The 23,155-nt window shown below is 51.6% G+C and overlaps 2 protein-coding genes across 5 annotated transcripts in view; both read right to left on the reverse strand.

Moving 5' to 3' along the window:
* SLA2 (Src like adaptor 2) overlaps positions 1-14,540 on the reverse strand; it is a 24,339-nt gene extending 9,799 nt beyond the window's left edge. Inside the window, exons 1-6 of one of the 2 annotated variants that reach the window (XM_024743292.1) lie at positions 14,223-14,540; positions 12,811-13,003; positions 11,473-11,606; positions 7,370-7,469; positions 6,895-6,981; positions 5,081-5,184 (exon numbers count right to left, since the gene is read on the reverse strand). In XM_024743292.1, the coding sequence (XP_024599060.1) occupies positions 5,081-5,184; positions 6,895-6,981; positions 7,370-7,469; positions 11,473-11,563 (382 nt within the window). In that variant the 5' untranslated portion in view covers positions 11,564-11,606; positions 12,811-13,003; positions 14,223-14,540. The remainder of the gene's footprint in view (positions 1-5,080; positions 5,185-6,894; positions 6,982-7,369; positions 7,470-11,472; positions 11,607-12,810; positions 13,004-14,222) is intronic. The other variant, XM_024743291.1, reaches the window with a different exon arrangement.
* Positions 14,541-17,236: 2,696 nt separating this feature from the next.
* NDRG3 (NDRG family member 3) overlaps positions 17,237-23,155 on the reverse strand; it is a 77,494-nt gene continuing 71,575 nt past the window's right edge. For all 3 annotated transcript variants that reach the window (XM_024743162.1, XM_024743165.1, XM_024743163.1), the window contains 3 exons: positions 21,223-21,258; positions 21,085-21,136; positions 17,237-18,822 (listed from right to left, as the gene is read on the reverse strand). In XM_024743162.1, the coding sequence (XP_024598930.1) occupies positions 18,641-18,822; positions 21,085-21,136; positions 21,223-21,258 (270 nt within the window). In that variant the 3' untranslated portion in view covers positions 17,237-18,640. The remainder of the gene's footprint in view (positions 18,823-21,084; positions 21,137-21,222; positions 21,259-23,155) is intronic.

Raw genomic sequence — 23,155 nt, forward strand, 5'->3', positions numbered from 1 at the left:
CACTACCCCACCCCACCATATAACCAACTGTGAGCCTCACAAGGGATCGTCCTAATTTATCTGCCCACCATCTTCCCATCTCAGAAAACAGCAGCACAATCCATTCATTACTAAGCTCCTAACCCCGGCATCATCCCTGGCAGCTTCCATTCTCCCTCACCTCCCATCCAGCCCCACAGAAAACCCTACTGGCTGCATTCAGAACATATCCGGAATCTAACCACTTCTTATTCGCCTGCAACAACTTCCCGTGTGGCTCCCCACTTCCGCCTCATCCCCTGCCAAATCCTCTCTTTGCAGCGTAGAGGGATCAGATCATGTCACTCCCCTGCTTAGAACCCTCCCTGTCAACACTTAAAATAAATCTGAAGCTCTCACCCTGGAAAGGCCTTGCATAACCTGACTTCCAGTGACCTTGGATCTGCTCCAGGCACACCTGCCTCCTGCTGAGGATGTTCCTCTGTTCCTCTTAACTGTCGCTTTATTGTTTCTTTGTGGCACTTGCCTTGATCAGTTGCTCAATTACTGTTTGTTCACTATGCACATTGCCAACTAGATTGTGGGCAGGGATTTTGCTGTTTTTTTAACCTCTTTATTGGTGCTTTTTATATTGTTGAATCCCCAGCACTTAGAACAGTGGCTGGCACAGAGTCACCATGCAATATTTATTTGTTGAATGAATTACTGAGTCTCTGTGATAAACACTGGACACGGCCATGATACAAGCAGACTTGAGGAGTCCTTGCCACCATATGCACTCCTACCGCTGTGAGCACAGATGGTGTTGGGGGTCAGTCTACCCTACCCCAGCTCTTCATCCTCTCTCCTCCCCTCAACGTACATACATGCACTCATTTACTCATCCATTTATACAGTAAACATCTGTTGAACACTTACTACAAGCTGGCACTGCACTAGCCCCAGACACAGGTAATCAGATCTTCATACTCCGGGGAAAGAAATACTGTCCCTCAGCCAGAATCTTCCTTTATGGTCCTCATCTCAAGTATTTAGTTCCCCTGCTGTTAGACTGCATACCCTGACTTTGTTTTAAGAAATAAGTTTATTGCAGCTACAGAAGAGGTCTTTTCAGGATGCTGTGGGAGTTGAGAGCAAAGAGTGACAAATAACCTGGGGAAATGGCATTGCAATGGGTCGAGAAGGATCAGTGTGAGTTGGCCAAGTGGAGGACTGGAGGAGAGGGCTTTCCAGGCCCTGAGGGAGGATCGTGTGCAAGGATGCAGCAGTGGAAAGAACAAGGTGTGTTCATTCAAGGAGTGTTCTGGTGGGCAGTGGGCCAGAGGCAGGCTGTGGGAAGGAATGGTAGGAGCTAAGGCTGGGTGCAGGGCCTGGAGGGAGACCCAGTGGGAAAAAGGCAAGGAAAGTATGAGGTCCCGGATTCCAGAAAGCTCCAGCAGCCTTAGCCAGTGTCACACCCTGGCCTGCAGTGACCTGTGGGCTCAGGAGCCATGTTCTCCCAGGTGTTCTGATGGTGATGCCGGGAGGAGGGGAGGGGTCCACAGTGGTGTGAGGGAGCACGTTAAAACCTGTTTGGGGGACGTAGGTCTAGCAGGACCCTCTGAACTTCTTCTGAGACCTCTAAGAAGCTGATAGCCTCGAGGATGCTGCACCTTGGACCCTTGACTGACTGAAGCCTGAGGGCAGGAATCACAACTTATCAGGCCTGACTCAGAGGAGATGCTTTTAAGTGCTTCTCCGCTGACAGGATCATAGAGGTGAGTCCCTCAGGGGCAGGAAGCGCGTCTTGCTCATCAGTCTCTTGCAGTGCTCAACACAGCACAGACACATAGTAGGACAGCAGGAAGGCAAGAGGGTGACGCTCTAGGGGTCTGGCCCTGGCGCTGACCTCTGGAGCAGTCCTGGGACCTCCACAAACGCTTTGTGCCCCTTCACACACCAAGGTTTTCGGCCTGACTTGGGCCCTGCCATGGCTCCCCCCAGGCCTAGAACACAACCAGGTATGCCAGAGGGACTCTGGGGAAGATGGGGGGTCTTCCCCTCCCCCTCCAGACTCTTGAGTAGTGTTCTTGGGAGCTCAGTGGCCCCAGGCCTTCCGCCTTGGTCCACCCACAGGCTCAAAGCCCCTACAGAATTTTCTTCCCACAGGTACGTCTGGATCTTGGGCCAAAGAAGAGCTGATCCTGATATCACTCACTCGGTCAACAGTTAATTACCGTTATATATGACAAGATGCATTATGTAAACATGAAAAACATTGTCTCTCATTACTTAATTTTGGGTTCCCTAGACTGGAACTGTGTTTTCAAACTTAAAAGAACATGAGAACCATCCGGAGAGCTTGTGAAGGAAGCAGATTTCTGACCTCTGTACCCAGCAGTCTGATTTGGCAGGTCTGCGGCGGGGCCTAAGAGTGCATCAGCAAGACGATCCCCTGACAATTCCTGTACACTCAAGTCTGAGAACCACCATCCTGTGGCGTCACGCGGGCCCGTACAGATTTAGTGTCAAACTTTTTTTGACCACAAACCACATATGAAATTTTACAGTGACCCAGAACACACTTAAAATTATCGGAAACAAAAAGTTTGGTGAAGCAACATTTTCCCCAACCCCAGTGATGCATCCTAATGTTTTCAGCTATATTTCACTTTCAACGCTCCCTGGTCCAGATCCACTAAACCAATGGGTCTCAACCTTGGCTACACATCAGAATCACCCGGGGGGCTCTTGTAGCTTCCAGGGCCCAGGCCACACCCCTGACCAATTAAATCAGAAACGCTGGGGGTGGGGCGCAGCCATCAGTAATTTATAAATCTCCCCCAGATGATTCCAACACACAGCCAAGGTCTAGATCAGTGGTTCTTAAAGCTGGACCAGTTCTTTGTTTTAACAAACCCTCCAGGTGTTCTGATGCCCACCCAGGTTTGAGACCCACTGGTCTATAACCACTGAACCAAACTGATTTCTTGGTCCACAAATGGGTTGTAACCTGCAGCTTAACAAACACTCTCCAAAAGGAAGCCCAGGATGAGAGATTAGAAATTAGTACTGGGAAATTGCCTTTCCTGCAGAATTGGCAAATTCTTCCTTTTTCGATAATGAGAGCTGCATTCTGATCTATCCCTTTTTGGTGTTGCTATGGGGAACCTCAGAGTCAAATCTAACCTTAATCCCAGCAATTTTGTGGATCCTTAAACATCCTATGGATTCTTTTTTTTTTTTTTTTTTTTTTTTTGGTACGCGGGCCTCTCACTGCTGTGGCCTCTCCCGCCGCGGAGCACAGGCTCCGGATGCGCAGGCTCAGCGGCCATGGCTCACGGGCCCAGCCGCTCCACGGCATGTGGGATCCTCCCGGACCGGGGCACGAACCCGTATCCCCTGCATCGGCAGGCGGACTCTCAACCACTGCACCACCAGGGAAGCCCCCTATGGATTCTTTACACCTTGAACTTATGCAGTGCTGTGTATCAATTATGTCTCCATAAAACTGCAAGGAAAAAAAAAGATCCTATGGATTCTTATCTGCTTTCTCTTTTATTTCTCCACCAGTTCTCTTGTATATGTGCCTTCTTAGAAAAGGGGCTCAGAGAGGCAATAAGTTTCGGTCACTATGCTCTTGGGGTTGAACCAGGCCAGAGAAGGGGTGTGGGAGGGGCAGCTGAGCACGGAGCACTTCCTGTGGCTTCTCACACTCACTGGGGCCCGGTCTACAGTGCCCCCGCCCCCAACAGCACCGCTCTGGTTTCCTGTTTGTAGCTGTTGCACTTGAGTCAGCCCCCCACCCTGGCCTGCCTATGGGTGTATGTGAGAGATGCTGGCGCTGCCTGGAAAATAGTAGGAGGGGCTGGGGAGAGGTCAACCCAGGGGGCTCCCAAAGGAAGGGAAGGAGAGGCAAAGACACGCACTGGAAGGGGCCCCAGGAGGGAGACTGAGTAGACAGCAAAGGACCCTGATGATGCATCAAAGTGAGTTCAGTTAAGGGAAGCACAGGCAGCCCGTCCTCACTCCTGAACAGCTTCTCCCTAGTCTGCCCCTGTGCTTGTAATGCTGCCATTACTGTCACAGGTGGGCCTCTCTTGGGTGTCTGAAGTGCGATGAACCTCAGCGGGGTTTGAATCCCAGCTCTGCACTTATTAGCTTGTGTCTCCCCAGGCAAATCCTTTCTCTTCCCCAAAATCTCCAGTTCCTCATCTGTAAAATGGGGACATCGGAAGTACAATCCCCACAGGGTTGTTTGAAGGCATTTACAGAGCCTAACATAAACGAGGGCACTGCCACTCCTTCAACGTCCCTCTCTGTCCCTGCTGTAAGGGACTCAGGGCAGCTCAGAGAGAAGCAGGGGCATCAGAGACAGACTCGACTTCGTGTTTTGTTTGCACCTGGGGTGGGAGAAGTCCCATATGAACGTGCAGTGTGACATGTCCCTATCCCTCTGTGGGCCTCTGTTTCCCCATCTGCACAGCACAGAGAGGAAGGTCATGAGGTGACTCCTAGTGGGTTTTCTGGCTCCGACTGGCTGGTGACCCAAAGCACAGAGACCTTGTCAAGAGATCAGGGTCATGCTGTGTCTTGGGGAGGGAGAAATCATTGCTGGTCAAGGCAGAGAAATCCTGTGACTATACTCTGTTACGAGTCCTGGTTGCTAAAGTGTTGGCTGAGCTGGATCCCTCCCGTGGGCAATTCACACCACTTTTAGAAATGCAGGTTATTGCCCCATTTTTTTTTTTTGCAGTACGCGGGCCTCTCACTGTTGTGGCCTCTCCTGTTGCGGAACACAGGCTCCGGACGCGCAGGCTCAGCGGCCATGGCTCACGGGCCCAGCCGCTCCGCGGCATGTGGGATCTTCCCGGACCGAGGCACGAACCCGTGTCCCCTGCATCGGCAGGCGGACTCCCAACCACTGTGCCACCAGGGAAGCCCTGCCCCATTGTTGATAGGCTCTCACGGCAGCAACATGTGGTCAGTCAGCCAGACTGCCCGACTCCAAGGCCAGGTCTCCAGCCCTCCACATGTGGCCTCCTACCTCTATCCCCAAGTCACATCACACCTGGCTCTTGGCATGAAAGGGAAAAGCCCATGGCAGGCTGAGCTTACCCACCTCTCCTGGTCTGGCTCTCCCGGATGAGGAAGGCCCCTCCTGGGTTTCCAGGCAGCAGCAGAAGTTCCTCAGCTTTCTCCCGGCTCAGGCCCTCATATAACCACCTGGGGACTGGGAGATGAGCAGAGAGAGGGTCGGGGGTCAGCCTGGGGGTGGGTGGCCCAAGACTCTACTGGAACCTCTCTTCCCTCTGTGGGCCTCAGACTTCCAAACGTCCCATGAAGAGCTGGCCTCAGGTCTCTCAGGGCCCCCAGCTTTGTCCTTGTCCTCCGAGGCCCCTGGAGCCAGGACCATCTCATGGGGTCAGCCCCAGCCTTTTCTAACTAAAGATCTCATTCCCAAGTGGCCAGGGTCTGGGTGATCCCAGACCCTCTCCTCTCACTGCCCAGTCCCCCCAGCACCCCTACACCATCCACTCACCTGTCTAAGCCTTCACCTCTCCAAGAATTGCCTCTCTCTTTTTTTTTAGTTTTGGTAAATATTTTATTTCAACAGTTTAAAGTTTAACTTTGTAGCCAAAAGGTATGCAGGTGAACATCTACTCATTATCACTGAAATCTAACTTCCACTGTAGCTTATGTGTGGGTAGAAAGTTTGGAACTAGAATGTTCAAGACATTCTAAAATTTTGGAAAAAAATCACGTAGCCCATCAACAGCCATACGTGCCTCTTCCAATGCTGGGACTGTTGATAACTCCGAGCCCACACCTTCCTTTTCTCTCTTCACTTAATCCCTCACCTATGTGTGTCCACGAAGGACTTCACTGCAGTGAGAAGTTCACGGAGTCGCGCAGGAATGTTTTGGTTTACAGTCCCTCAGCTTCTCACTGTCCCCAGAGTCATGTCCGGGGGTCCCAGGCAAAGCCTCCAGAAGCCAATTTGATGGAAATGGTTGCCTCCCTGTCATTTTGTGAAATGCCAGAGTCAGGGCTGAGTTGATTCCAAGTAAATAAAGTAGAGAAGCTGTGATTCTCTTGGGGCCAGCAGCAAACTGAGCCTAGTTTTATAGTAAATAAAATACATCATTCATACGACTTATGAAAATCGAGGCTATAAATGAAGCACAGGCAAGGAAAGGGGACTCTTAGAGGTAGTCGGTGTTTCCTCTGTTTAAACTTCACGCCAGGCTGTGGAGGCAAAACCCTGCCCCGCAGGCCCAGACCACTGGGAGACGTGAGCTGATTCTGTGATGTGTCCACATGTCTCAGGATCCTATGTTGCTTCAGAGCCAGACATACCACGAGCTTCAGAAAGGAAGGCCATCCAGTGTGGGAGCCGTGCTTTTCCTCAGAACTGAAGCGTGGCTGTCACAGCACACACAGTGACATGTCCCTGGCTCCAGGTTATTCACTGCCTTTCTCTCTCGACATAGAATTTGCTCTGGAGTCAGTCTGTCACTTACTCTGGGCAAGGGATGGCTCATACTTTTTGAGAGACCCTGCGTCCCCGAGTCCAGCCCTCCTGAGGAAGTGCCTCTTGGAAGGGCAGCCCGAGGAGGCTCTCTGGGGACATTTATGCAGGCTGTCCCCACCTCCTGCAAGTCCCTTCCAGCATTCTCCACCACCAGATTCCCGGCCACCCTCCAAAGCCCAGGTGCCACATCTCCATGAGGCCTTGCCAAGCCCTCTCCTCTGGGCTCCCATGTCTCACAGGCTGACCTGAGTCAGTCGTCAGCTCCTCTGGAGGGCAGGGTCTGGGCCTGATTTTCCCCTGACCCCAGCTTTGCTCAGCATAAGACTGGGTGTGAAGAACTACACTTGTGGGAGGAGAAAGCAGGAAGCTCCCCAGAGGCAGGGCCTGGGGTGTGAACTCACCCATGGGAGATTTTGGCCACGTGGATGCTGGGGAAGATGTACTCTCTGCCTGAGATGTCCGACAGCACCGTCCACCAGTCTCCATCCCTGGAGAGAGAAGGGCGAGGGGACCCCTCTCAGAAGGGCCAAGGCCCTGGGCACCGCTCATCTGGGATTCACAAGGACCCTCCAGGTTAGGTCCTGCGGCCACCCATCCCTCCTGAGTTTCCCAGGTTTCCTTGCACCAGCCAGTCTGGGTACCTTCTGGGAAGTGAATGGCCTGATTCAGGGCCCCCCTGCAAGGCCCTGCACACCCACTGCTTTTCCCTACAGGTGTGTCAAGCTGCCTAAAATCCCACCATTAAAGTGCTGTGTGAGCTCAGCACAAAAGTCCATGCTCTGTTCCCCTGGAAGGGGCCCCTCCTCCCACTAATGCGTCTTCGGGGATCGGGGGAGGGGAGAGAGCACCCCACCCCGTGCCCTCGGGGGGACTTACTCAGAGATGATGGTCAATGGCTCCCCAAGTCTCAGAGACAGCTCTGCCTGCTCGCCTACCGGGAAACTGCCCAAGGCCACAGCTTTGGCCTTGCTCCTCTCTGGATGGAGGGACAGAGATGGTCACCCTCTGGCCAGACGAGAGTTCCAGTGGAGGCTGGGCTCCCACCATCAATCCTCCCACGGGCACCCTAGGGCGGCATGTCTGCTGGGATCCTGGGATGGCAACCCGGAATCTGATGCTTTTCCATAGGGCTCTGCAGAGCCCTGGGGGTGCCCAGACATCTCTTGGGGGCCCCTCGGGGAAAGGATTGGTGTGGCAAGAGGAGTGGGGCTCCTGGCTACAATCCCATTTTTATACAGATCGTCACAGGAGATTCTGATAAAGGAATTCAGCAAGCTTAAAGCCGACAGCTCTAAGCAGGTATCAGCCTGGATCTCTGAGCTCAGCTTCTGAAAGGCACCGATGAGGTGGCCACCAGATGGACTAGCTTTGAGGGGCTGGGAGGCGGCCATGGGAGGGGGAGGGCTCCCGGAGGGGCCCAGGAAATCACTGACCTGGACGGGCTTTGTAACTCTGGAGTGCCGTGTACGTGGGCAGAGTGGCTCTCCTGTGACCTCTGTCCAGAGCGACAGGCGTTAGGTCTGTGCTGCCCCCTCAGAAGAGGTGCAGCCCCAGGGCCCACTGGGACAGGCCTGGCCCAGAGCAGACGCCCAGCAGGAATGTGTGTCTCAGTCAAGTGTCCTGGTTACACACCTGCCACCTCTTCCTGAGCACCTGCTCTGTGTCAGGGCCTGACGGGTGCTGTATGTGTCACCTCCATTCAGCCCCATTGCACAGCAAGGCAACCGAGGCTCCACGGGGCAGTCTGCCAGGGAGGGCGGGCACAGCTCCTATGCCACATCACCCTGTCCCTGTCCTCCCACGGGCCCAGGGTCGGGGGACTGGGCTGGACAGCAGCAGCACGTCTCTGAAAGGCCCAGACTCCCCAGGAGGCTGGCGTTCAGAGAGGGAGTCACAGAGACAGGACACCAAGCCGCCACACCCCACCCCATCACACCAGGACTGGTCCTGAGCACGTGATGGCCTTGAGGTCCAATTCAGAGGTTGGACAGCAGGCAGGAAGCGGCTCCCTTAGCACAGAATGCTCATCCCCTCGTCCCCAACTCCGGGACCAGCCTGCCCCGACCATCTAGACCTCCTGATGCCTGTCCAGGCCTACTTGTCCTGAAAACACACGGGCTGCAGAGCACCCTTCACCCACCCCCCAGCGCCCTCCCTTCTCTTCCTCCTACCCCATCTCAGTAGGGGTCTCTGCATTAGGCCCCATCTCAGTAGGGGTCTCTGCATTAGGCTATGAGAAGCAGTGAGGTCAGCAAGAAAGGTTTATGTGCCTCACAGATGCTCCTCAGAGGCTGAGAGGCCTCTGTGAGGCCCTCTAGACAGAGCTGGGGCCCCAGGAAGTGAGGGAGGGAGAGCAGAGGACAGACAAGGACCCAGGGGATGGGTGGGGCAGACACAGAGCTGGACACTATGTGGGCTGAGGGCCTCTGGGACATGGGCAGAATGAGACTGTGATTCTGGAAATGGGCCAGTTCCTACATGTCCTCCCAGACACACATGGAGACCCCCGACAGGAGCTTCTCAGAACGTAGGGCCTGGCCATCCCTCGGTGCAGGGAAATGCCTGCCTGATGCCCAAATACACGGTACAAGTAAGTCTGGGGAGGGTGTCCTCTGACAAGAACAGAGCCAGTGGCCAGAAGGGCCCCTCCCCCTCCTGGAAGCCCTGGCCTTGCACCCCAGGAGCCACTGAGCTGCACATGCTGTCCCCCTGATGGGTCCCCTCCGGCGGCTGAGTCACCTTCATCCTTCACTCCTTGGATGAAACGTCTCTTCCCTGATGAGCCCCTCAGCACACACTCTTGGTCAGAGTCCCTTAAAACACTGTCCTCAAAATCTAACACAGTTGTAATTGATTACTGGTTTAGCACCTGTCTCTGAGGTTTGACTGTCCCTGAACACAGGGACTGTGTCCGTCTTGTCCACTACTGTGTCCCCCGGCCCTGGCACAAGGCCTGGCATGGGGTAGAACCTTCGTAGATTTTGGATGGATGCAAGGCTGATGGACAAAGGAGTTGCCCAGAATCCATGCTCCTGCTGGGACCAGGGGTAGAAGTACTGAGAGAAGCCCATTCGTCCCCTGGAGACCCTGACAGAGAGGGGAACACAGTGCCCCTCAGTTCCCACAGGCAAGGAGGGCCCCAGGACACCTGCCGGGGGGTCACCGCCTCAGCATCCTGGGCATGACTCAGAGCAGCCCCGGGGCTGCTGCCTGTGGCTAGATTCAGAGGAAATGAGATGGGGGTCTGTGTGGTTTCCAGATCTCTTCCTGCAGGGCCTGCTGGGCCCCAGGCTCTCGGTGCACACTCGGTGTGGCTAGGAGGCAGCTGCCTCCCCAGCAGAAGCCTACAGGGTCCAGGGTGCCGATCGATGACCAAGGGGGCTAGGGGAGGCTGCCGTTAAAGAGAGGAGCAGGATATTGGGGCTTCCCTGGCCGTCCAGTAGTTAAGACTCCACGCTTCCAACACGGGGCTGCGGGTTCGATCCTGGGTCGGGGAACTAAGATCCCACGTGCTGTGCAGCACGGCCAAAAAGAAAAAAAATTAATAAAAAATAAGAGTATTTAAGAAAAAGAAAGGTGGATACTGGGGATGGGGGCTGAGGAGCAGAAAGGAAGCCCCAGCCATTGCAGAGGACTTTTCAGTTTGGGGGAGCCTGCCAAACACAGATATCCAGTGTGGCTCTGCAGTCTTCTACTTCTGTTAACTGTGTGTCTGTATCCTTCCTCCTAGAAGTGCTGCTTGGTTTAGAGTAATCTTGTTATCTCTGATGGCTGATTTTATGCGTCAACGTGGCTAGCCAGATATTTGGTCAAACACCAGTCTAGATGTTGTTGTGACACTATTTTTGAGACGAGATTAACATTTAAATCAGTAGACTTTGAATAAAGCAGATTACCCTTCACAGTGTGACTGGGCCTCATCCAGTCAGTTGAAGATTTTAAGAGAAAAAGACTGAGGTCCTTTGAGGAAGGGAGAATCCTGCCTCCAGACTCCACTGTGGAATTCTGCAGCATCAACTCTTCCCTGGGTCTCCAGCCCTCTGGCCTGCCCTGCAGACTTCAGACTGGCCACCCCACAGCTGTGTGAGCCGATTTCTTAAAATAAATTCTCTCTTACACACACGCACACACACATTCTACTGGTTCTGTCTCTCTGGGGAACCCTGACAAATACATTATCGAAACCAAATCAGAATGTGATTTGAGAAAGGATTTGTGGGCTGTTTCAGGGAACAAGAAACAAACTGGGGCTGTAGCTCTGACACCAAAGTACTAGATATTGCAGGATACTTTGATTGTCTAATCGTCCTAAAAACTGGCATTTTTTTAGTCAGGACTGCCTCAGAAAACCACAATTACAGGTTCAGCCCATGCATTGCATGAACTCATTTTTTCCAATCATCATAGCTCTATTTTGCTTCAAGTATTTCACAGCACCTCTCAGGATAAGAGCATTTCTGTCCAGTAGGACTTTCTGCGATAATGGCAATGTCCTATAATTGTACTGCCCAATAAGGTAGCCACTAGCTTCAAATGGCTGGAGAGCACTTAAAATATGGCTGGTGTTACTGAGGAGCTGAATATTTCATTTAATTTTATTTTAATTAACTTCTGTTTAAACTGAAATAGCTACATAAGGCTAGTGGCTATCGTAATGGACGGTGCAGCTTTGGAGAGCTATGGATGTGGGTTGGTCTTAGGGTTGCAGCTCAGGCTCTGGATAAACTGGTTTAGGAGGAGGGAAGCCATGGGAGATGGCTGGGGGACCATCACACGCTCCTGGTTAGTTCTGGTCACTCTCACATTTTCTAGTTCATCTGGTTTAATGTTCTGACCACTAATATATAAGCTTCCTAAGAGCAGGGACCCCGGTTGTGTGGTTCATGGGGAGGTCCTGGTATACAGCAGGTCCTCATTGATACTTGAGGCTGGAGTGGCTGCTCAGGAAGGGCCTGGCTGCCCCGGGGCCCTCGGCCTACCTGCTTGCATGGGCTCAGGCCCCTGGCCTTGCACACAGGGGCTCAGGCTTGGGCTTGGAAGGGCTTTGCCCCTGCTGGGCTGACTTCCCATCGTTCCTCAGCAGAACACCCAGAAGTGCATCACCAAGAGAAATCTGAAAGAGATGCTGTGATGGGGACAGAGCCATGGCTCCCAGCCTGGTGCCCAGACACCCTCCCTCCCCAGCTCAGCCCTCCTGACCTCCTTGCTGACACAAGCAAATGAGATCCCTCCCATCAGGACCAGGTTCCAGCCCCTCCACCAGACTGTTAAGGCTTTCTGCAAACCGGACCCTGTTTTCTTTGCCTCCCATCTCTTCTACACTGTAGCCGTGCTCCATTCTTTGTTCCTGGGCCTTTGCGTGTGTGAGGCCCTCTCCCATTACTGGAAGACCCTTTTTCCACTTCGGGCCTGTCTGGATCCCACCCTTCTCCAGGAAGCTTTCCCCGAATCCCCCCGCCCTAGCTGATCATTCCTATGGCTACTCAGAACCACTGCCTGACCTGGGATCACATTCTGCCACTGGGTGGCAGGGGCCAGTGACAGGACAGAGTTCACTCTAGGCACACCGGGACCCACGGCTAGGTGGGCAAGGGGGATCTGAGGGGGCTTGGGAGCTGGCTGGCATGTCTCACGTGCTAAGGTGACACTGAGCACACTGTTACTGGAGTCACAGGGCAAAGTAAGACACCTGGGCGACTGTACGACAGTGATAACTTGCAAGCCTTTACAGGATTGGTTGTCGAACCACTTCCCTCTCTTTGCCTCCATTTCCCCATCTGAAAAATGGGGATAACAACACCCACCATACGGGTCTGAGAGATAACGCATGTGAAGAGCCAGGTCAGGGCCTGCTTTTCCTTTTTCACACTCCGAGTGTCACTTCCCCAGAGGCCATTCCTGGGGACCTTCCCTTTTCTCCCTCTCGGGGCTCCCTGTTGTGCTCTTCCCAAGTTTTAATTATTCACATACTTGGGTGCTTGTTTAATGAGTCATTATCCTATAGCTTGTTGAGAACAAGGACCTCTCTGCCCATTTCCTCAGTATTCTCACCCACAGAAGGTACTTGATACACATTATCTAAACAGACGAAGTGATTATCAGCTCTTTGGACAGGTGTCTTATCCTTAGAATAATTTAAATTCCCAGGTTTCCAGGGTAATGCCGATTTTTTCAAACACTATACGTATTAAGATGTTGTAGGGAGATGGTTTCATTCTTTCAGACGGTTTTCAGTCTCTTCGTTAGAAACAAGGCATAATTATACCAGTTTAGGGACATAGCAGGCTCCGTCCTTGCCTTTGACCCTTTTCCCACACCTGGGTGAGGACGGGTGTCCGTCATGATGGTGAAGTGACTCCCATGGCCTCACGGGCCTTCCTGTCTGAGGAGCAAGGATCCGGCCCTGGAGAATGGAACAGCTGTCTGTAGTCTCGTGCCATCCACATGCGGATGACGGCATGTTTGCTTCTGCCTCCCGGGGGAGTTCCGTATTCACGGGACAGGAGAGCTCTTTAACACAAAACAGGCCCACAATTAGGGAATGGCTCCCGGCAGCCACTTCCTGCTCTGACTTTGGGATCCTGAAGCCTTGGCGGCCCGAGATGGCGCTGCTGCCTCCTGGGGTCTCTGCTTTCCTCAATGCCAAGGCACCCCTTCAGGCCAGGTTTTCAACAGTCTTTTCCCCTTGGGTATGGGGCACATGCTCAGTGCTTAACTATGCAGACAGGGGTCCAGAAAATCCCTGGGAGAGATCACTCCTGGGGAGCACGAGTGATTCAGACCAACCAAGCTCGAGCTGTGTGACCTCAGGCAAAGCGTGTAACTTCTCTGAGCCTCACTGGTGAATCTGGGATAATACCGACTCCATGGGGTTATGAGAAGCAGCTGAGGGGCCTGGCACGGAGTGTGTGCTCAGCAGAGGTTAGTCTCCTTTCCCCTGCTTCAGCAAGACAGTCACCAACCACACTGAACCCAGAGACTTCTCCCCGCTACAGGTGGTGCCGAGGGCTGGGCCCGAGAGGCAGGAGAACCCTGCACTCAGGCCGGCAGAGCCCCCAGCACTCCGCCAGCTCCCTTCACCTGGTCCCATCAACGTCAGGAGGCCTTCTAGTGAAGACCGTGGGCGGGCAGACCTAGAAGGGGGGGATAGTACTGGCCCCAACTTTTAAGAATCTAATCATAATTGTCTAAGTATCTGAACAACTTACTACATGTTAGGTAGGCACTTTCTAGGGGACCCAGGCATGGGCGGAAGCGAAGAGTTAAAGGCAGCCGCGGTCAGCACGTGGAACATCTGGTGTTTCGACCACAGTACTTGACCCTTTGAGAGGTCGGCAGGGTTTGAATGCCGTTCAAAACAAGGGCCAGGGCCCAGGGAGAGCGACCTCGTCTCACTGTTCGGAGCTGGTTAGTGCAGAGCTGGATCTACAGTCCGCGTCTTTTGTGTTTTTCTGAAGATAATTTTCTGCAGATAATTTCTCAGTGGCGGCGTAAGTGATAAATTTGGATTGAGCTGAAAGGAGACCTCCCTCCCTTTCAACTGAGAAAGATCACCCTTTTAAGAAGAATTGTAGACTCTAGAGCTGAACGTGTCTTCAGAAGTTATAATCTAGACTCCTCTTATCCACTGACGCTCTGTCCCAACCGTAAAGCCCACTCCCAGTCTTGAGGGGACCATCCTTCCTCACAGTCCCAAGGCCGTCGGAAAACAAAAAGCAAGCATACTTACTGTTTTCCTGTCATCAGAGGCTTGGGGCAGGGGCTCGGCTAAGACGCATGCTTTAGCTGAAGAGGTTAGGGCTTTGGGCGGCCCCTTCTGGAAGTCCGCCAATGTCCTTAGTCCTAGGTCACCTGGGACCCTCTCAGCCTGGGAGTCTTCAGGGAGAGGCTCTCGATATTGCTTTGGGGAGCTTGGCATCTGCCTGTGGTCAGCAGTCTGTACCCCGGGGATGGGACAGGAGCGCCATGCTCCTTAGAGACCTCCAACTGGCTGGCCAGGAAGCAGGCCCAGGGCTCTTCAAGCTCTGTCACAGGGTCCTCGGGGCTCCCAGCTCACATCTGCAGGCTCTGTGGTTCTCACAACCACCCGTTTCCTCTGACGGCATCACAGACCATCGAGGAGCCACCTTCCCCAAGTTCCTGTTTGTGGGGGAGAAGCAGCTGCCTCGTCATGATCCTGGAGGGAGAGGTTTCTCTCTGACTTTGTGGCTTGGTCTGATCCAAGGAACACAGAACCAAGCTAAACGAGCAGGAGTTTCCCATGCTTACCTGGTCTATTATAATCACCTGAGGGGCTTGTTAGTCTGATTCCTGGGATTCCCCCACATCTTCTGAATCCAAGTCACCAGAGGAGCAGCCCCAAAATTTGAACCTTAAACACTCCAAGAGATTCCTTTGACTAGCAAGTATGGGAAGCACTGCCTTGGAGTGTCCCAACCTTTAATGTGTACAGGAATATCCTGGGGATCTGGTTAAACAGATTCTGGTTCAGTGGGGTTCAAGATTCTGCACTGCTAACAACTCCTAGGCGATACCCATGTTGCTGGTTCGGGAATCATACTTTGTGTAGCAGGACCTGGACAGTGGTTCCGCAAGTGTGGTCCCTAGGCCAGCAGCCTCAGCATCATCTGGAAATTTGTGAGACATGCCAGTTCTCAGGCTCCATCTCTCATTACCCAATCAGAAACTCCATGGTAGGGGGCCAGCAACCTGTTTTCACAAGCCCTCCGGGTGATTCTGACGCACACCCGAAACTTAAGAACCACTCGGCTAGGATAAAGAATCTCTGATAGAACCCCCTTTGATTAGTATGTTTAAATCAGTCATTAAAATTTAAATTTAGGGAATTCCCTGGTGGTGTAGTAGTTAGAACTCCACGCTTCCACTGCTGAGGGCCCGGGGTTCCATCCCTGGTTGGGGAATTAAGATCCCACAAGCCGTGTGGCGTGGCCAAAAAACCAAAAATTTTTTTGAATTTAAATTAATAAAAATCTCAGCTCATTAGTATCTAAATAACCACCCATTCACTGCCTCCCCATTCGGGGCTTAGCAATCCTGGAGACAGATGCTTTTAACGCAAAACTGCTATTTCACAGGCAATGCAGCCTTTTCTGGGGCCTTGAGCACACCTGGGCTCAGGTTCTCCCTTTCTCCCGGGAAAGGCTGGTTTGAGATTTAACTCCTGCGGCACCTGGCGTGGAGAGCTGAGGGAGCCAGAGTGGAGGTTCTAACCAGGATGTTAGGGTGGGTGACGGCCACTCAAGGATGTGGCCTGTGGCTGGGAGGGAACTGATCACAGGCCCACCCTCCTGCTCTTGCCTCCACACCACCGCGATGTCCATCTTTTCATCTGACAGGCAGACTTTTGGACTGGCCTTAAGGAGAGGCCCATGAACGAGGAAATAGGGAATGACCATCTATGGTCTCAAAAAAATCCCACCATATCCTCTCCCGTTCCACTCAGGGAGGCACCTGAGAATTAGAGAGTTTAAAGCCTAGATCTGCTGCTTTGTTAGTTTTTTGACCATTTGTAAATTGGTTACCTCTGGGCCTGTTTTCTCATCCACAAAACTGGAATAGGGTCTACCTTACTGGCTCAGTAGGAAGAACATTCAGGAAGGTGTAAGGGCGTGGCCGTAGTTAATAAAATATGAAAATGCATCGATTTTGGAAGAACTGGGAACTTTTTCTAGCTAGGTGTCCTTGGCCAAATCACTTAACTTTCCTCAGCTGTTCTTTGTCTGTAAAACACACTGCCACTTTGCAGAGTTGCCATGAGACCTGGGTGAGACAATTTATACGGAAAAGCTTCACACAATCATCTTGGGTAGGGAGCATCTACCTGGCCACTTCCTTGCCTCTCACAAAGCAGGCACCCCAACTTTTTTTTTTTTTTTGGAATATATTGAATAGGAAGAAAGGAAATGAAAATGAGAAGAGGATGAGTGTGGTAAGGACCAGCCAGTTGGGGCCCGACTCCAGGCACACAGCCAAGGTGGGAAACAGGCAACCATCCCTGCCGATGTGTAGCCAAGGCAGCTGGAGCAAGGTGGGTTCGTAGAGCAACTGTGCCCATGAGACCACCTCCAGCTCTGGAACTCTGCTTCTGCCTGTTTTGTAAGGACCTCAGCACGGTCACCTGTATCGGCCCACACGCATTTGTTTCCTGTCCTCTACCAGGATGGACAGGGTTGAGTCATTTTACAAGCGTCTGCCACAGACACAGCAACCTCGATGTAGTGGTAGCCGCAGCCCCTGGACCGTTCAAAACTGACCTGAGACGGCTGCCTCCTGAGATTGTCCTTGGTGGGTATGAAGACAGCCCCTTCTGGCGAAATACAGTCTGGTCTGTTGCAGGAGCCCTGGCAGGTGGCTGCATGTTACTACATGAGGGGTGGGAGGTGGCAACTGCGCAAAGAGGGCAGAGCTGAGATGCAGAATGCCTTTCCAAGATCTCGGCTTCTCCCGCATCACCTCACGGTCAGGCTTCTCACGGTCAGGTTTTCGGTTTGAGAGGAACATAGGCGTGTCAGATGGACTCAGGGTTCAGTCTCGGCTGGCTTACTGGTATGACCTCGGGCAAATTATTTATCCTGGGTCTTGGTTTCCTCACTTTAAATGGGCAGTGCTGCTGAGTGGATAATCAGGTATGTGAGGATGCCCAGAACGGAGCCCACACGCAGTCACTCGGTACCCCCCTGAGCCCCAGGAAGTGGCCTGAGAGAAGTCACACCAGCCACCATGTAACAATGAGACATATACAGCTTTATTTCATCATCCGTAAAAAGTTGTCCTCTGACAGAGTAACGCATTCCGTATCTCAGCAGAAAGCAAATGCTACATCTGAAAAGCCCCTTCCTAAGATCAGAACTGTGTAACCCTTCTCTATGTAACATCTGAATGCCCTCAAAGCTGGGCCCTTACTGGGTGGCAGCTGCTTTCACCCTCCTCCTGGTGACACTCTCTGGGTGGCTGTGACTCCCTCACATAGCAGCGGACTGAACAAAATTCTACCCGGACAGGCTGCCCTTACAGATTGGCCCCTTCCCTCCTACAAAAGGGAGTTCACAGGAATAACTTCCTGAGAAATGGGTTCTATCTGACTTTCATTTACCTTCCATTAAGTCTGCTGAAATCAAGTCTATACTGTTCCTCTCTCCCCAGCCATTTCCTCATCATCTACATAATTTTCAGGCTATACCTCTCCCTTCTGGGGCAATCGAGGGATGGAGAGTGTTCCTCCTGGGTGGCGCTTCCTGCAGACGTCTGGTATGTGGTATCAGACGCTGCAGAGACTCAGTTTTGTTCTGACAGAGCAGAGGCCTGGAATTTCGTTTTCCCCTTCCTGTGCTGAAAAAGTCCAGTGATTAAGCCACACTCACTCCTTGGGAAAAACTCCACGTTGCATCAGAACCTCATCACTCATGGGCTTCTAAGAGAACATATCCCTCCCTTTTATTCACAGAATAGTATATGTGAATTCATTTGGAGAGGAGAAGGTGGCTAGCCACCCGGACTGCTTCTCTATGTAACAGGCTCCCTTCTGTCGGTCACAGTCAACAATCCAAACAGGAATTATGATCTTCCACATTCCTCAGAACTGCTCTCTCCTGAAGTCACTTTGCAGATCTTGTTGACCAATATGGAAGCGAAAGAGGATGCAATGGCCTACCCAACCTAGAAACCTGTTCTGCATATTTCCCCTAAAAACACCACCGAAAATGCAAAAAAAGAGTCCCTTTTTTTTTGTTTTTTGCAGAAGCTCTACAAGAAAGCCTGTCTAAAATCACAGAACTATGCACACACAAACACAGACACGCGTGCTCACACACATACATCAGGATCAAACAATCTTAGCTACACAGTTGGGAAAGCACAGGGAAAAGCTGGCAAGAGAAGATGTGGAGATCTGATCAGCCGAAGGTGTTGGAATGCTACAGTAATGGCATGGAAGTGGTTCTTGGTACATACAAAAAGGGGGGCGGGCAGGCAGAGAGGATGATTAATCCAGGATACCAGAAAGAGAGAGTCAGTGGCCATGCAAGACTTAAAGATAGATAGATGCCAGTTTGCTGGATGAAGTGTTATATTATGGAGTGGTTGTCTGAAGGAGGACGGACTTGCATGGTCCAGGGGAGGAGCGTCTGCTTAGCAGGACACCTCCATGGTCTGGTGTCTGTCCAGAACATCAGGAGACTCAGAGGATTCTTGAGCTCCATCTGACTGATTGCTGGTGACAGATCGGCTGAAGGCACTTTCTCCAGAGCCGATGCTACTCGAGGTGGAGTGGGTCCGTGATCGGGCGAGCCGGGTCATGCTGGCAGATGGGACTGTAAGAAAGAACCAAGAGGACTATAGGAGGGAGCCCTGGTTAAACTCAGCTAATCTAGAAGTTTCACCAAAAGCTTTACATTTCGCTTTCCCAACCCATTTAAGGTGACACCGGGACAAGACATAGCCATCCCCACTTTGCATTACTGGCTCTAGGTGAGGGGCTCTAGGCAAGGCTGCTTTAATCCTCTGGTTCTGGTTGGAATCTCAGCTGATTCTAGTCCACAGCAGAACAAGGGGAAACATAAGTCCAGAGTATTGCCTCTTAGCTATGCCCATGCCATTCATAAGGTGATTAGGAAGGAGGCTTTGGGAACCCAAGTAGGTAACCAAAACCTGCAGTGCATGCAAGACTAAACCAAAGAAAGACAAACCACACCACACAAGTATGAAGGTGTTTCACAAACACAGTGCAAGCCCGATACAACAAGACTACCATCCGTGTCCACAGGCGACCCTTGCTACCTGGGGAGGAGACATGTAGGAAGATGAGGTGTAGGGAGGGCAGGCAGGCTGGTCTCTGCACAGGGGGTGAGGTACAGGCTGCCTGTGAGCAAGGGCACGGGAGGTGGCTGTTCAACTCAGACTCCTGCCTACTGTCACTGCTCTGTCTGTAAGGTCCCTCCAGCTTGGCCGGGAAAGGGCCTTACCTGGCACACCCCCCCTGCCTATCTTTCTGAGACACGAGCCACTCCCCCAGCTGCCATTTCAACGCAGGGGTCCGAAGATGCCATCACCTGCAGTTCTCCAGGCACAGGCTCTGATGCTCCTAATTGAGAATCCAGTGTCTGGGGGTTAACTCAAGGATCAGTAAGTAGGTGGTGGTGGTGGAGGGGCCCTGCCTATAAAGTTTCAGCTGCCGCTGTGACCCTGGCTGGTACAACCCGCTCCTTTACTCCTGGGGGGACCAGGGCGGGACCTGCAGGCTAACTCGCACAGGGCACAACGAGCCACGTTCTATCGGGCTCTCACTGCACAGGAAAACCACGGACATGCTGCGGGCAGCCAATGCAGCCAGGAGAGCATGGCTGGGAGGCAGGGGCAGGGGCCAGCATAGAGAAAGGTACCTGACTCGGTGCTCAGGTGACTGAGCTGCACATACGGGACTGGAAGCAGGATGGACACAGGAAAAGGCAGGTTAGTGACCCGACAGTGCCAAGCGGCAACCTTGGCTGCCTAGCAGACACTGACAGAACACTCTAAGCCAGGGGTGAAGTTTTATTTTAAGGCCCCAGAAAGGAGGTGAGGCCAACTGATGCTTCAGTAACATCTCAGATGTTACTTCTCTCAACTAGTCAAAGGTTTTCTCCTTCACTATAAACAGCCAACCTGCTTGGATCAGAACAGCTGCTTCCTAGGAAAGGAGAGGGACTTCTGCTCCTCCCAGAGGGATATGGGTGTGGGCTCGGTTGGTAGTGGCTCACAGACGGGGATGACACAGCCACTCTAGACGAGACATACACGAGCTGCCTGCCAGGTACAGGGCTGTACCCAGGGGCCCAGCTGCTCAATGGTCATTAAACACACTGATACCAAAGACAGGAGAAAAACCACCCTACTGGATAAAGAGCTCTGTACCTGGGCAGAAGAGTTTTCTTTTTTATAACCCCAAGAAAGGAGCAAGTGTGGATATTCTGTGACAAATGAGAAAGCTCAGGGGTCTCACAATACAAGAGACCAGGACAGTGGCACATGATACGGACACATCTTTGGATTCACTCTAAAATATTCTGCAAGTTCATCTCCTGTGGTGGAGCAGACTTAACGGATTTAACTCCTTTTCATCTGGAGTCTCTATTTTGTTTCTCTAGTCCAGGAGTCATTAACCAGCTGAGTTCAGATGCAAATAACAACTTCAGATTCATAGCTAGGTCTGGCTAAGCTTCAGTGGTTGAAAATGTGGGCTCTGGAGTCAGACTGCCAGGGTTTGAATCATGGCTCTGCAGCTGAATCGTTACCCTGGGAAAGGTGCTTAGCCTCTTTGAGCCTCAGTTTCCTTTTCTATAAAATGGGACTAATAACAGAACTTACCTCTCAAGGTTAAGACTATAGAGTGCCTGGCACAAAGTAAGTGCTTAATAAGCATTAGCTCATCTTTATATATATGCACAGATGAATGTTCCATAAACATGTTGGTTTCTACTTGATTTCAGGCTGGCTAGCACAGGGGTTAAGCCCTAAGAATTGAGTACTCATCAGATGCCAAAATGACCCCATTATCAATAAATCTTTGGTAGAATAGAAAGTTGTGTACTACTCACTGTAGCCCATTCCCTGCAAAAAGTACTTGAAGGCCTCGGTGAGCTTCCCGGGCTAGGGGGACAAAATAAGAAGGCATTAATCCTTGCACAGTCAGAGAGCTGGAATCAAATGGGTGCTTTTAAAAAAAATCTCCTTACCTGAACTACTTGGGGGAGTCCACCACAGTCTGCCATCTAGAAGAGGAAAAATATGTAAGTCAGCTGAGACTCACGCTTAAGGGAAATGCTCTGAACATCCACGGGTCCTTTCAAACAGGACAGGATCAAATTTTAGGTTCCTTAACTTAATGTTTAACTACATCCAAGTGTCCATCTCCTCAATGCACTCTTTCTTTTTTTAAAATTTATTTATTTATTTATTTTTGGCTGTGTTGGGTCTTCGCAGCTGCATGCAGGCTTTCTCTAGTTGCGGCGAGTGGGGGCTACTCTTCGTTGCAGTGTGCTTGCTTCTCACTGTGGGGCACGAGCTCTAGGTGTGTGGGTTTCAGTAGTTGTGGCACATGGGCTCAGTAGTTGTGGCTCGCAGGCTCTAGAGCACAGGCTCAGTAGTTGTGGCACACAGGCTTAGGTGCTCCGCGGCATGTGGGATCTTCCCAGACCAGGGCTTGAACCCGTGTCCCCTGCACTGGCAAGCGGATTCTTAACCACTGCACCACCAGGGAAGTCCCCCTCAATGCACTCTTACACAAAGACATAAATCCTAGCAATAACCTTGGATGTAATTTTGAAAGATTATTCAACATTTACTAATCAGTAATGCAGGGCCTAACTTTCAGGCTCATGTCGGGAATTTTCCATTTGGGTGATAGTGAAGTTAACCACTACCTTCAACCATGGTTCTGCCTCCACCTGGAGAATGTTACTTTCTGAGTCCTCTAACAGTGTGATCCTAACTTCTCAGGGTACCACACTTTTAAGGTTCTGTCTCAATTCTACATTGTCTTCATTTCACGATTAAGGGGATGTCTCCAATCAGGCACTGAGGCTGAATTCAGCCAACCTACTTGGTCAGCCACTTTCATTTCATAGTTGGATTTGGTAAGGCTGTCTCTCACTTCATAAATCTTTACAGTTGGTTATTCTCACCTGTGCAAAGATTTCTAGAGTAGAGTTTTATTAGCATGCATTGGAACTACCAGGAGGGCTTGTTAAAACTCAGATTCTTGAATTCCTGCCCTAGAGATTCTTTTTTTTAAATATTTATTTATTTATTTTGCGGCACGTGGGATCTTCATTGCCTCGTGCAGGATCTTTAGATGTGGCGTGCAGGATCTTTAGTTGTGGCGTGCGGGTTTTTTATCTGCAGCATGTGGGATCTTTTAGTTGTGGCATGCGGGATCTAGTTCCCTGACCAGGGATCAAACCTGGGCGCCCTGCATTGGGAGCACGGAGTTCTAACCGCTGGACCACCAGGGAAGTCTCTAGAGATTCTTATTTAATAGGTTTGGAGCGGGTCTCAAGAATTTGCATTTCTAACAAGCCAGGTGATGCATATTCTGCCAATCCTCAGAGAACACTGCTTCTAGGGCATGATGGCCAACCATGAGGCCACCCTCCTCCTTCCAGCTGTTATGCATTCCACACTCAGATAGTAGCCTATTCAGGCTGACTGGCATTTTTTAAAAAAGAGACATGAACCTCATGGTCTCCCTTCACTAACATGAAAACTTTCTTTGAGGGTGGACTGTTATTCAGCAGATGGGATGTCACAGGAGACACAGGAATTTGAGGTTAATAAGGAACAGTCAGTTCCCTGAAAATTCTACATGTAAGATCAGGAACAAATTTTTTTTTTTTTTTCGGTACGCGGGCCTCTCACCACTGTGGCCTCTCCCGTTGCGGAGCACAGGCTCCGGACGCACAGGCTCAGTGGTCATGGCTCACAGGCCCAGCCGCTCCGTGGCATGTGGGATCTTCCCGGACCGGGGCACAAACCCGTGTCCCCTGCATCGGCAGGCGGACTCTCAACCACTGCGCCACCAGGGAAGCCCAGGAACAAATATTTAACCTGAATAAGTTCAAATAGACCTAACTAGCCCAGACTGTATTTTCATGAAGGTTAGGAGTCAAA

Source organism: Neophocaena asiaeorientalis, unplaced genomic scaffold (genome assembly GCF_003031525.2).
Source record: "Neophocaena asiaeorientalis asiaeorientalis breed wild unplaced genomic scaffold, Neophocaena_asiaeorientalis_V1.1 scaffold82, whole genome shotgun sequence".
NCBI lineage: Eukaryota > Metazoa > Chordata > Mammalia > Artiodactyla > Phocoenidae > Neophocaena > Neophocaena asiaeorientalis.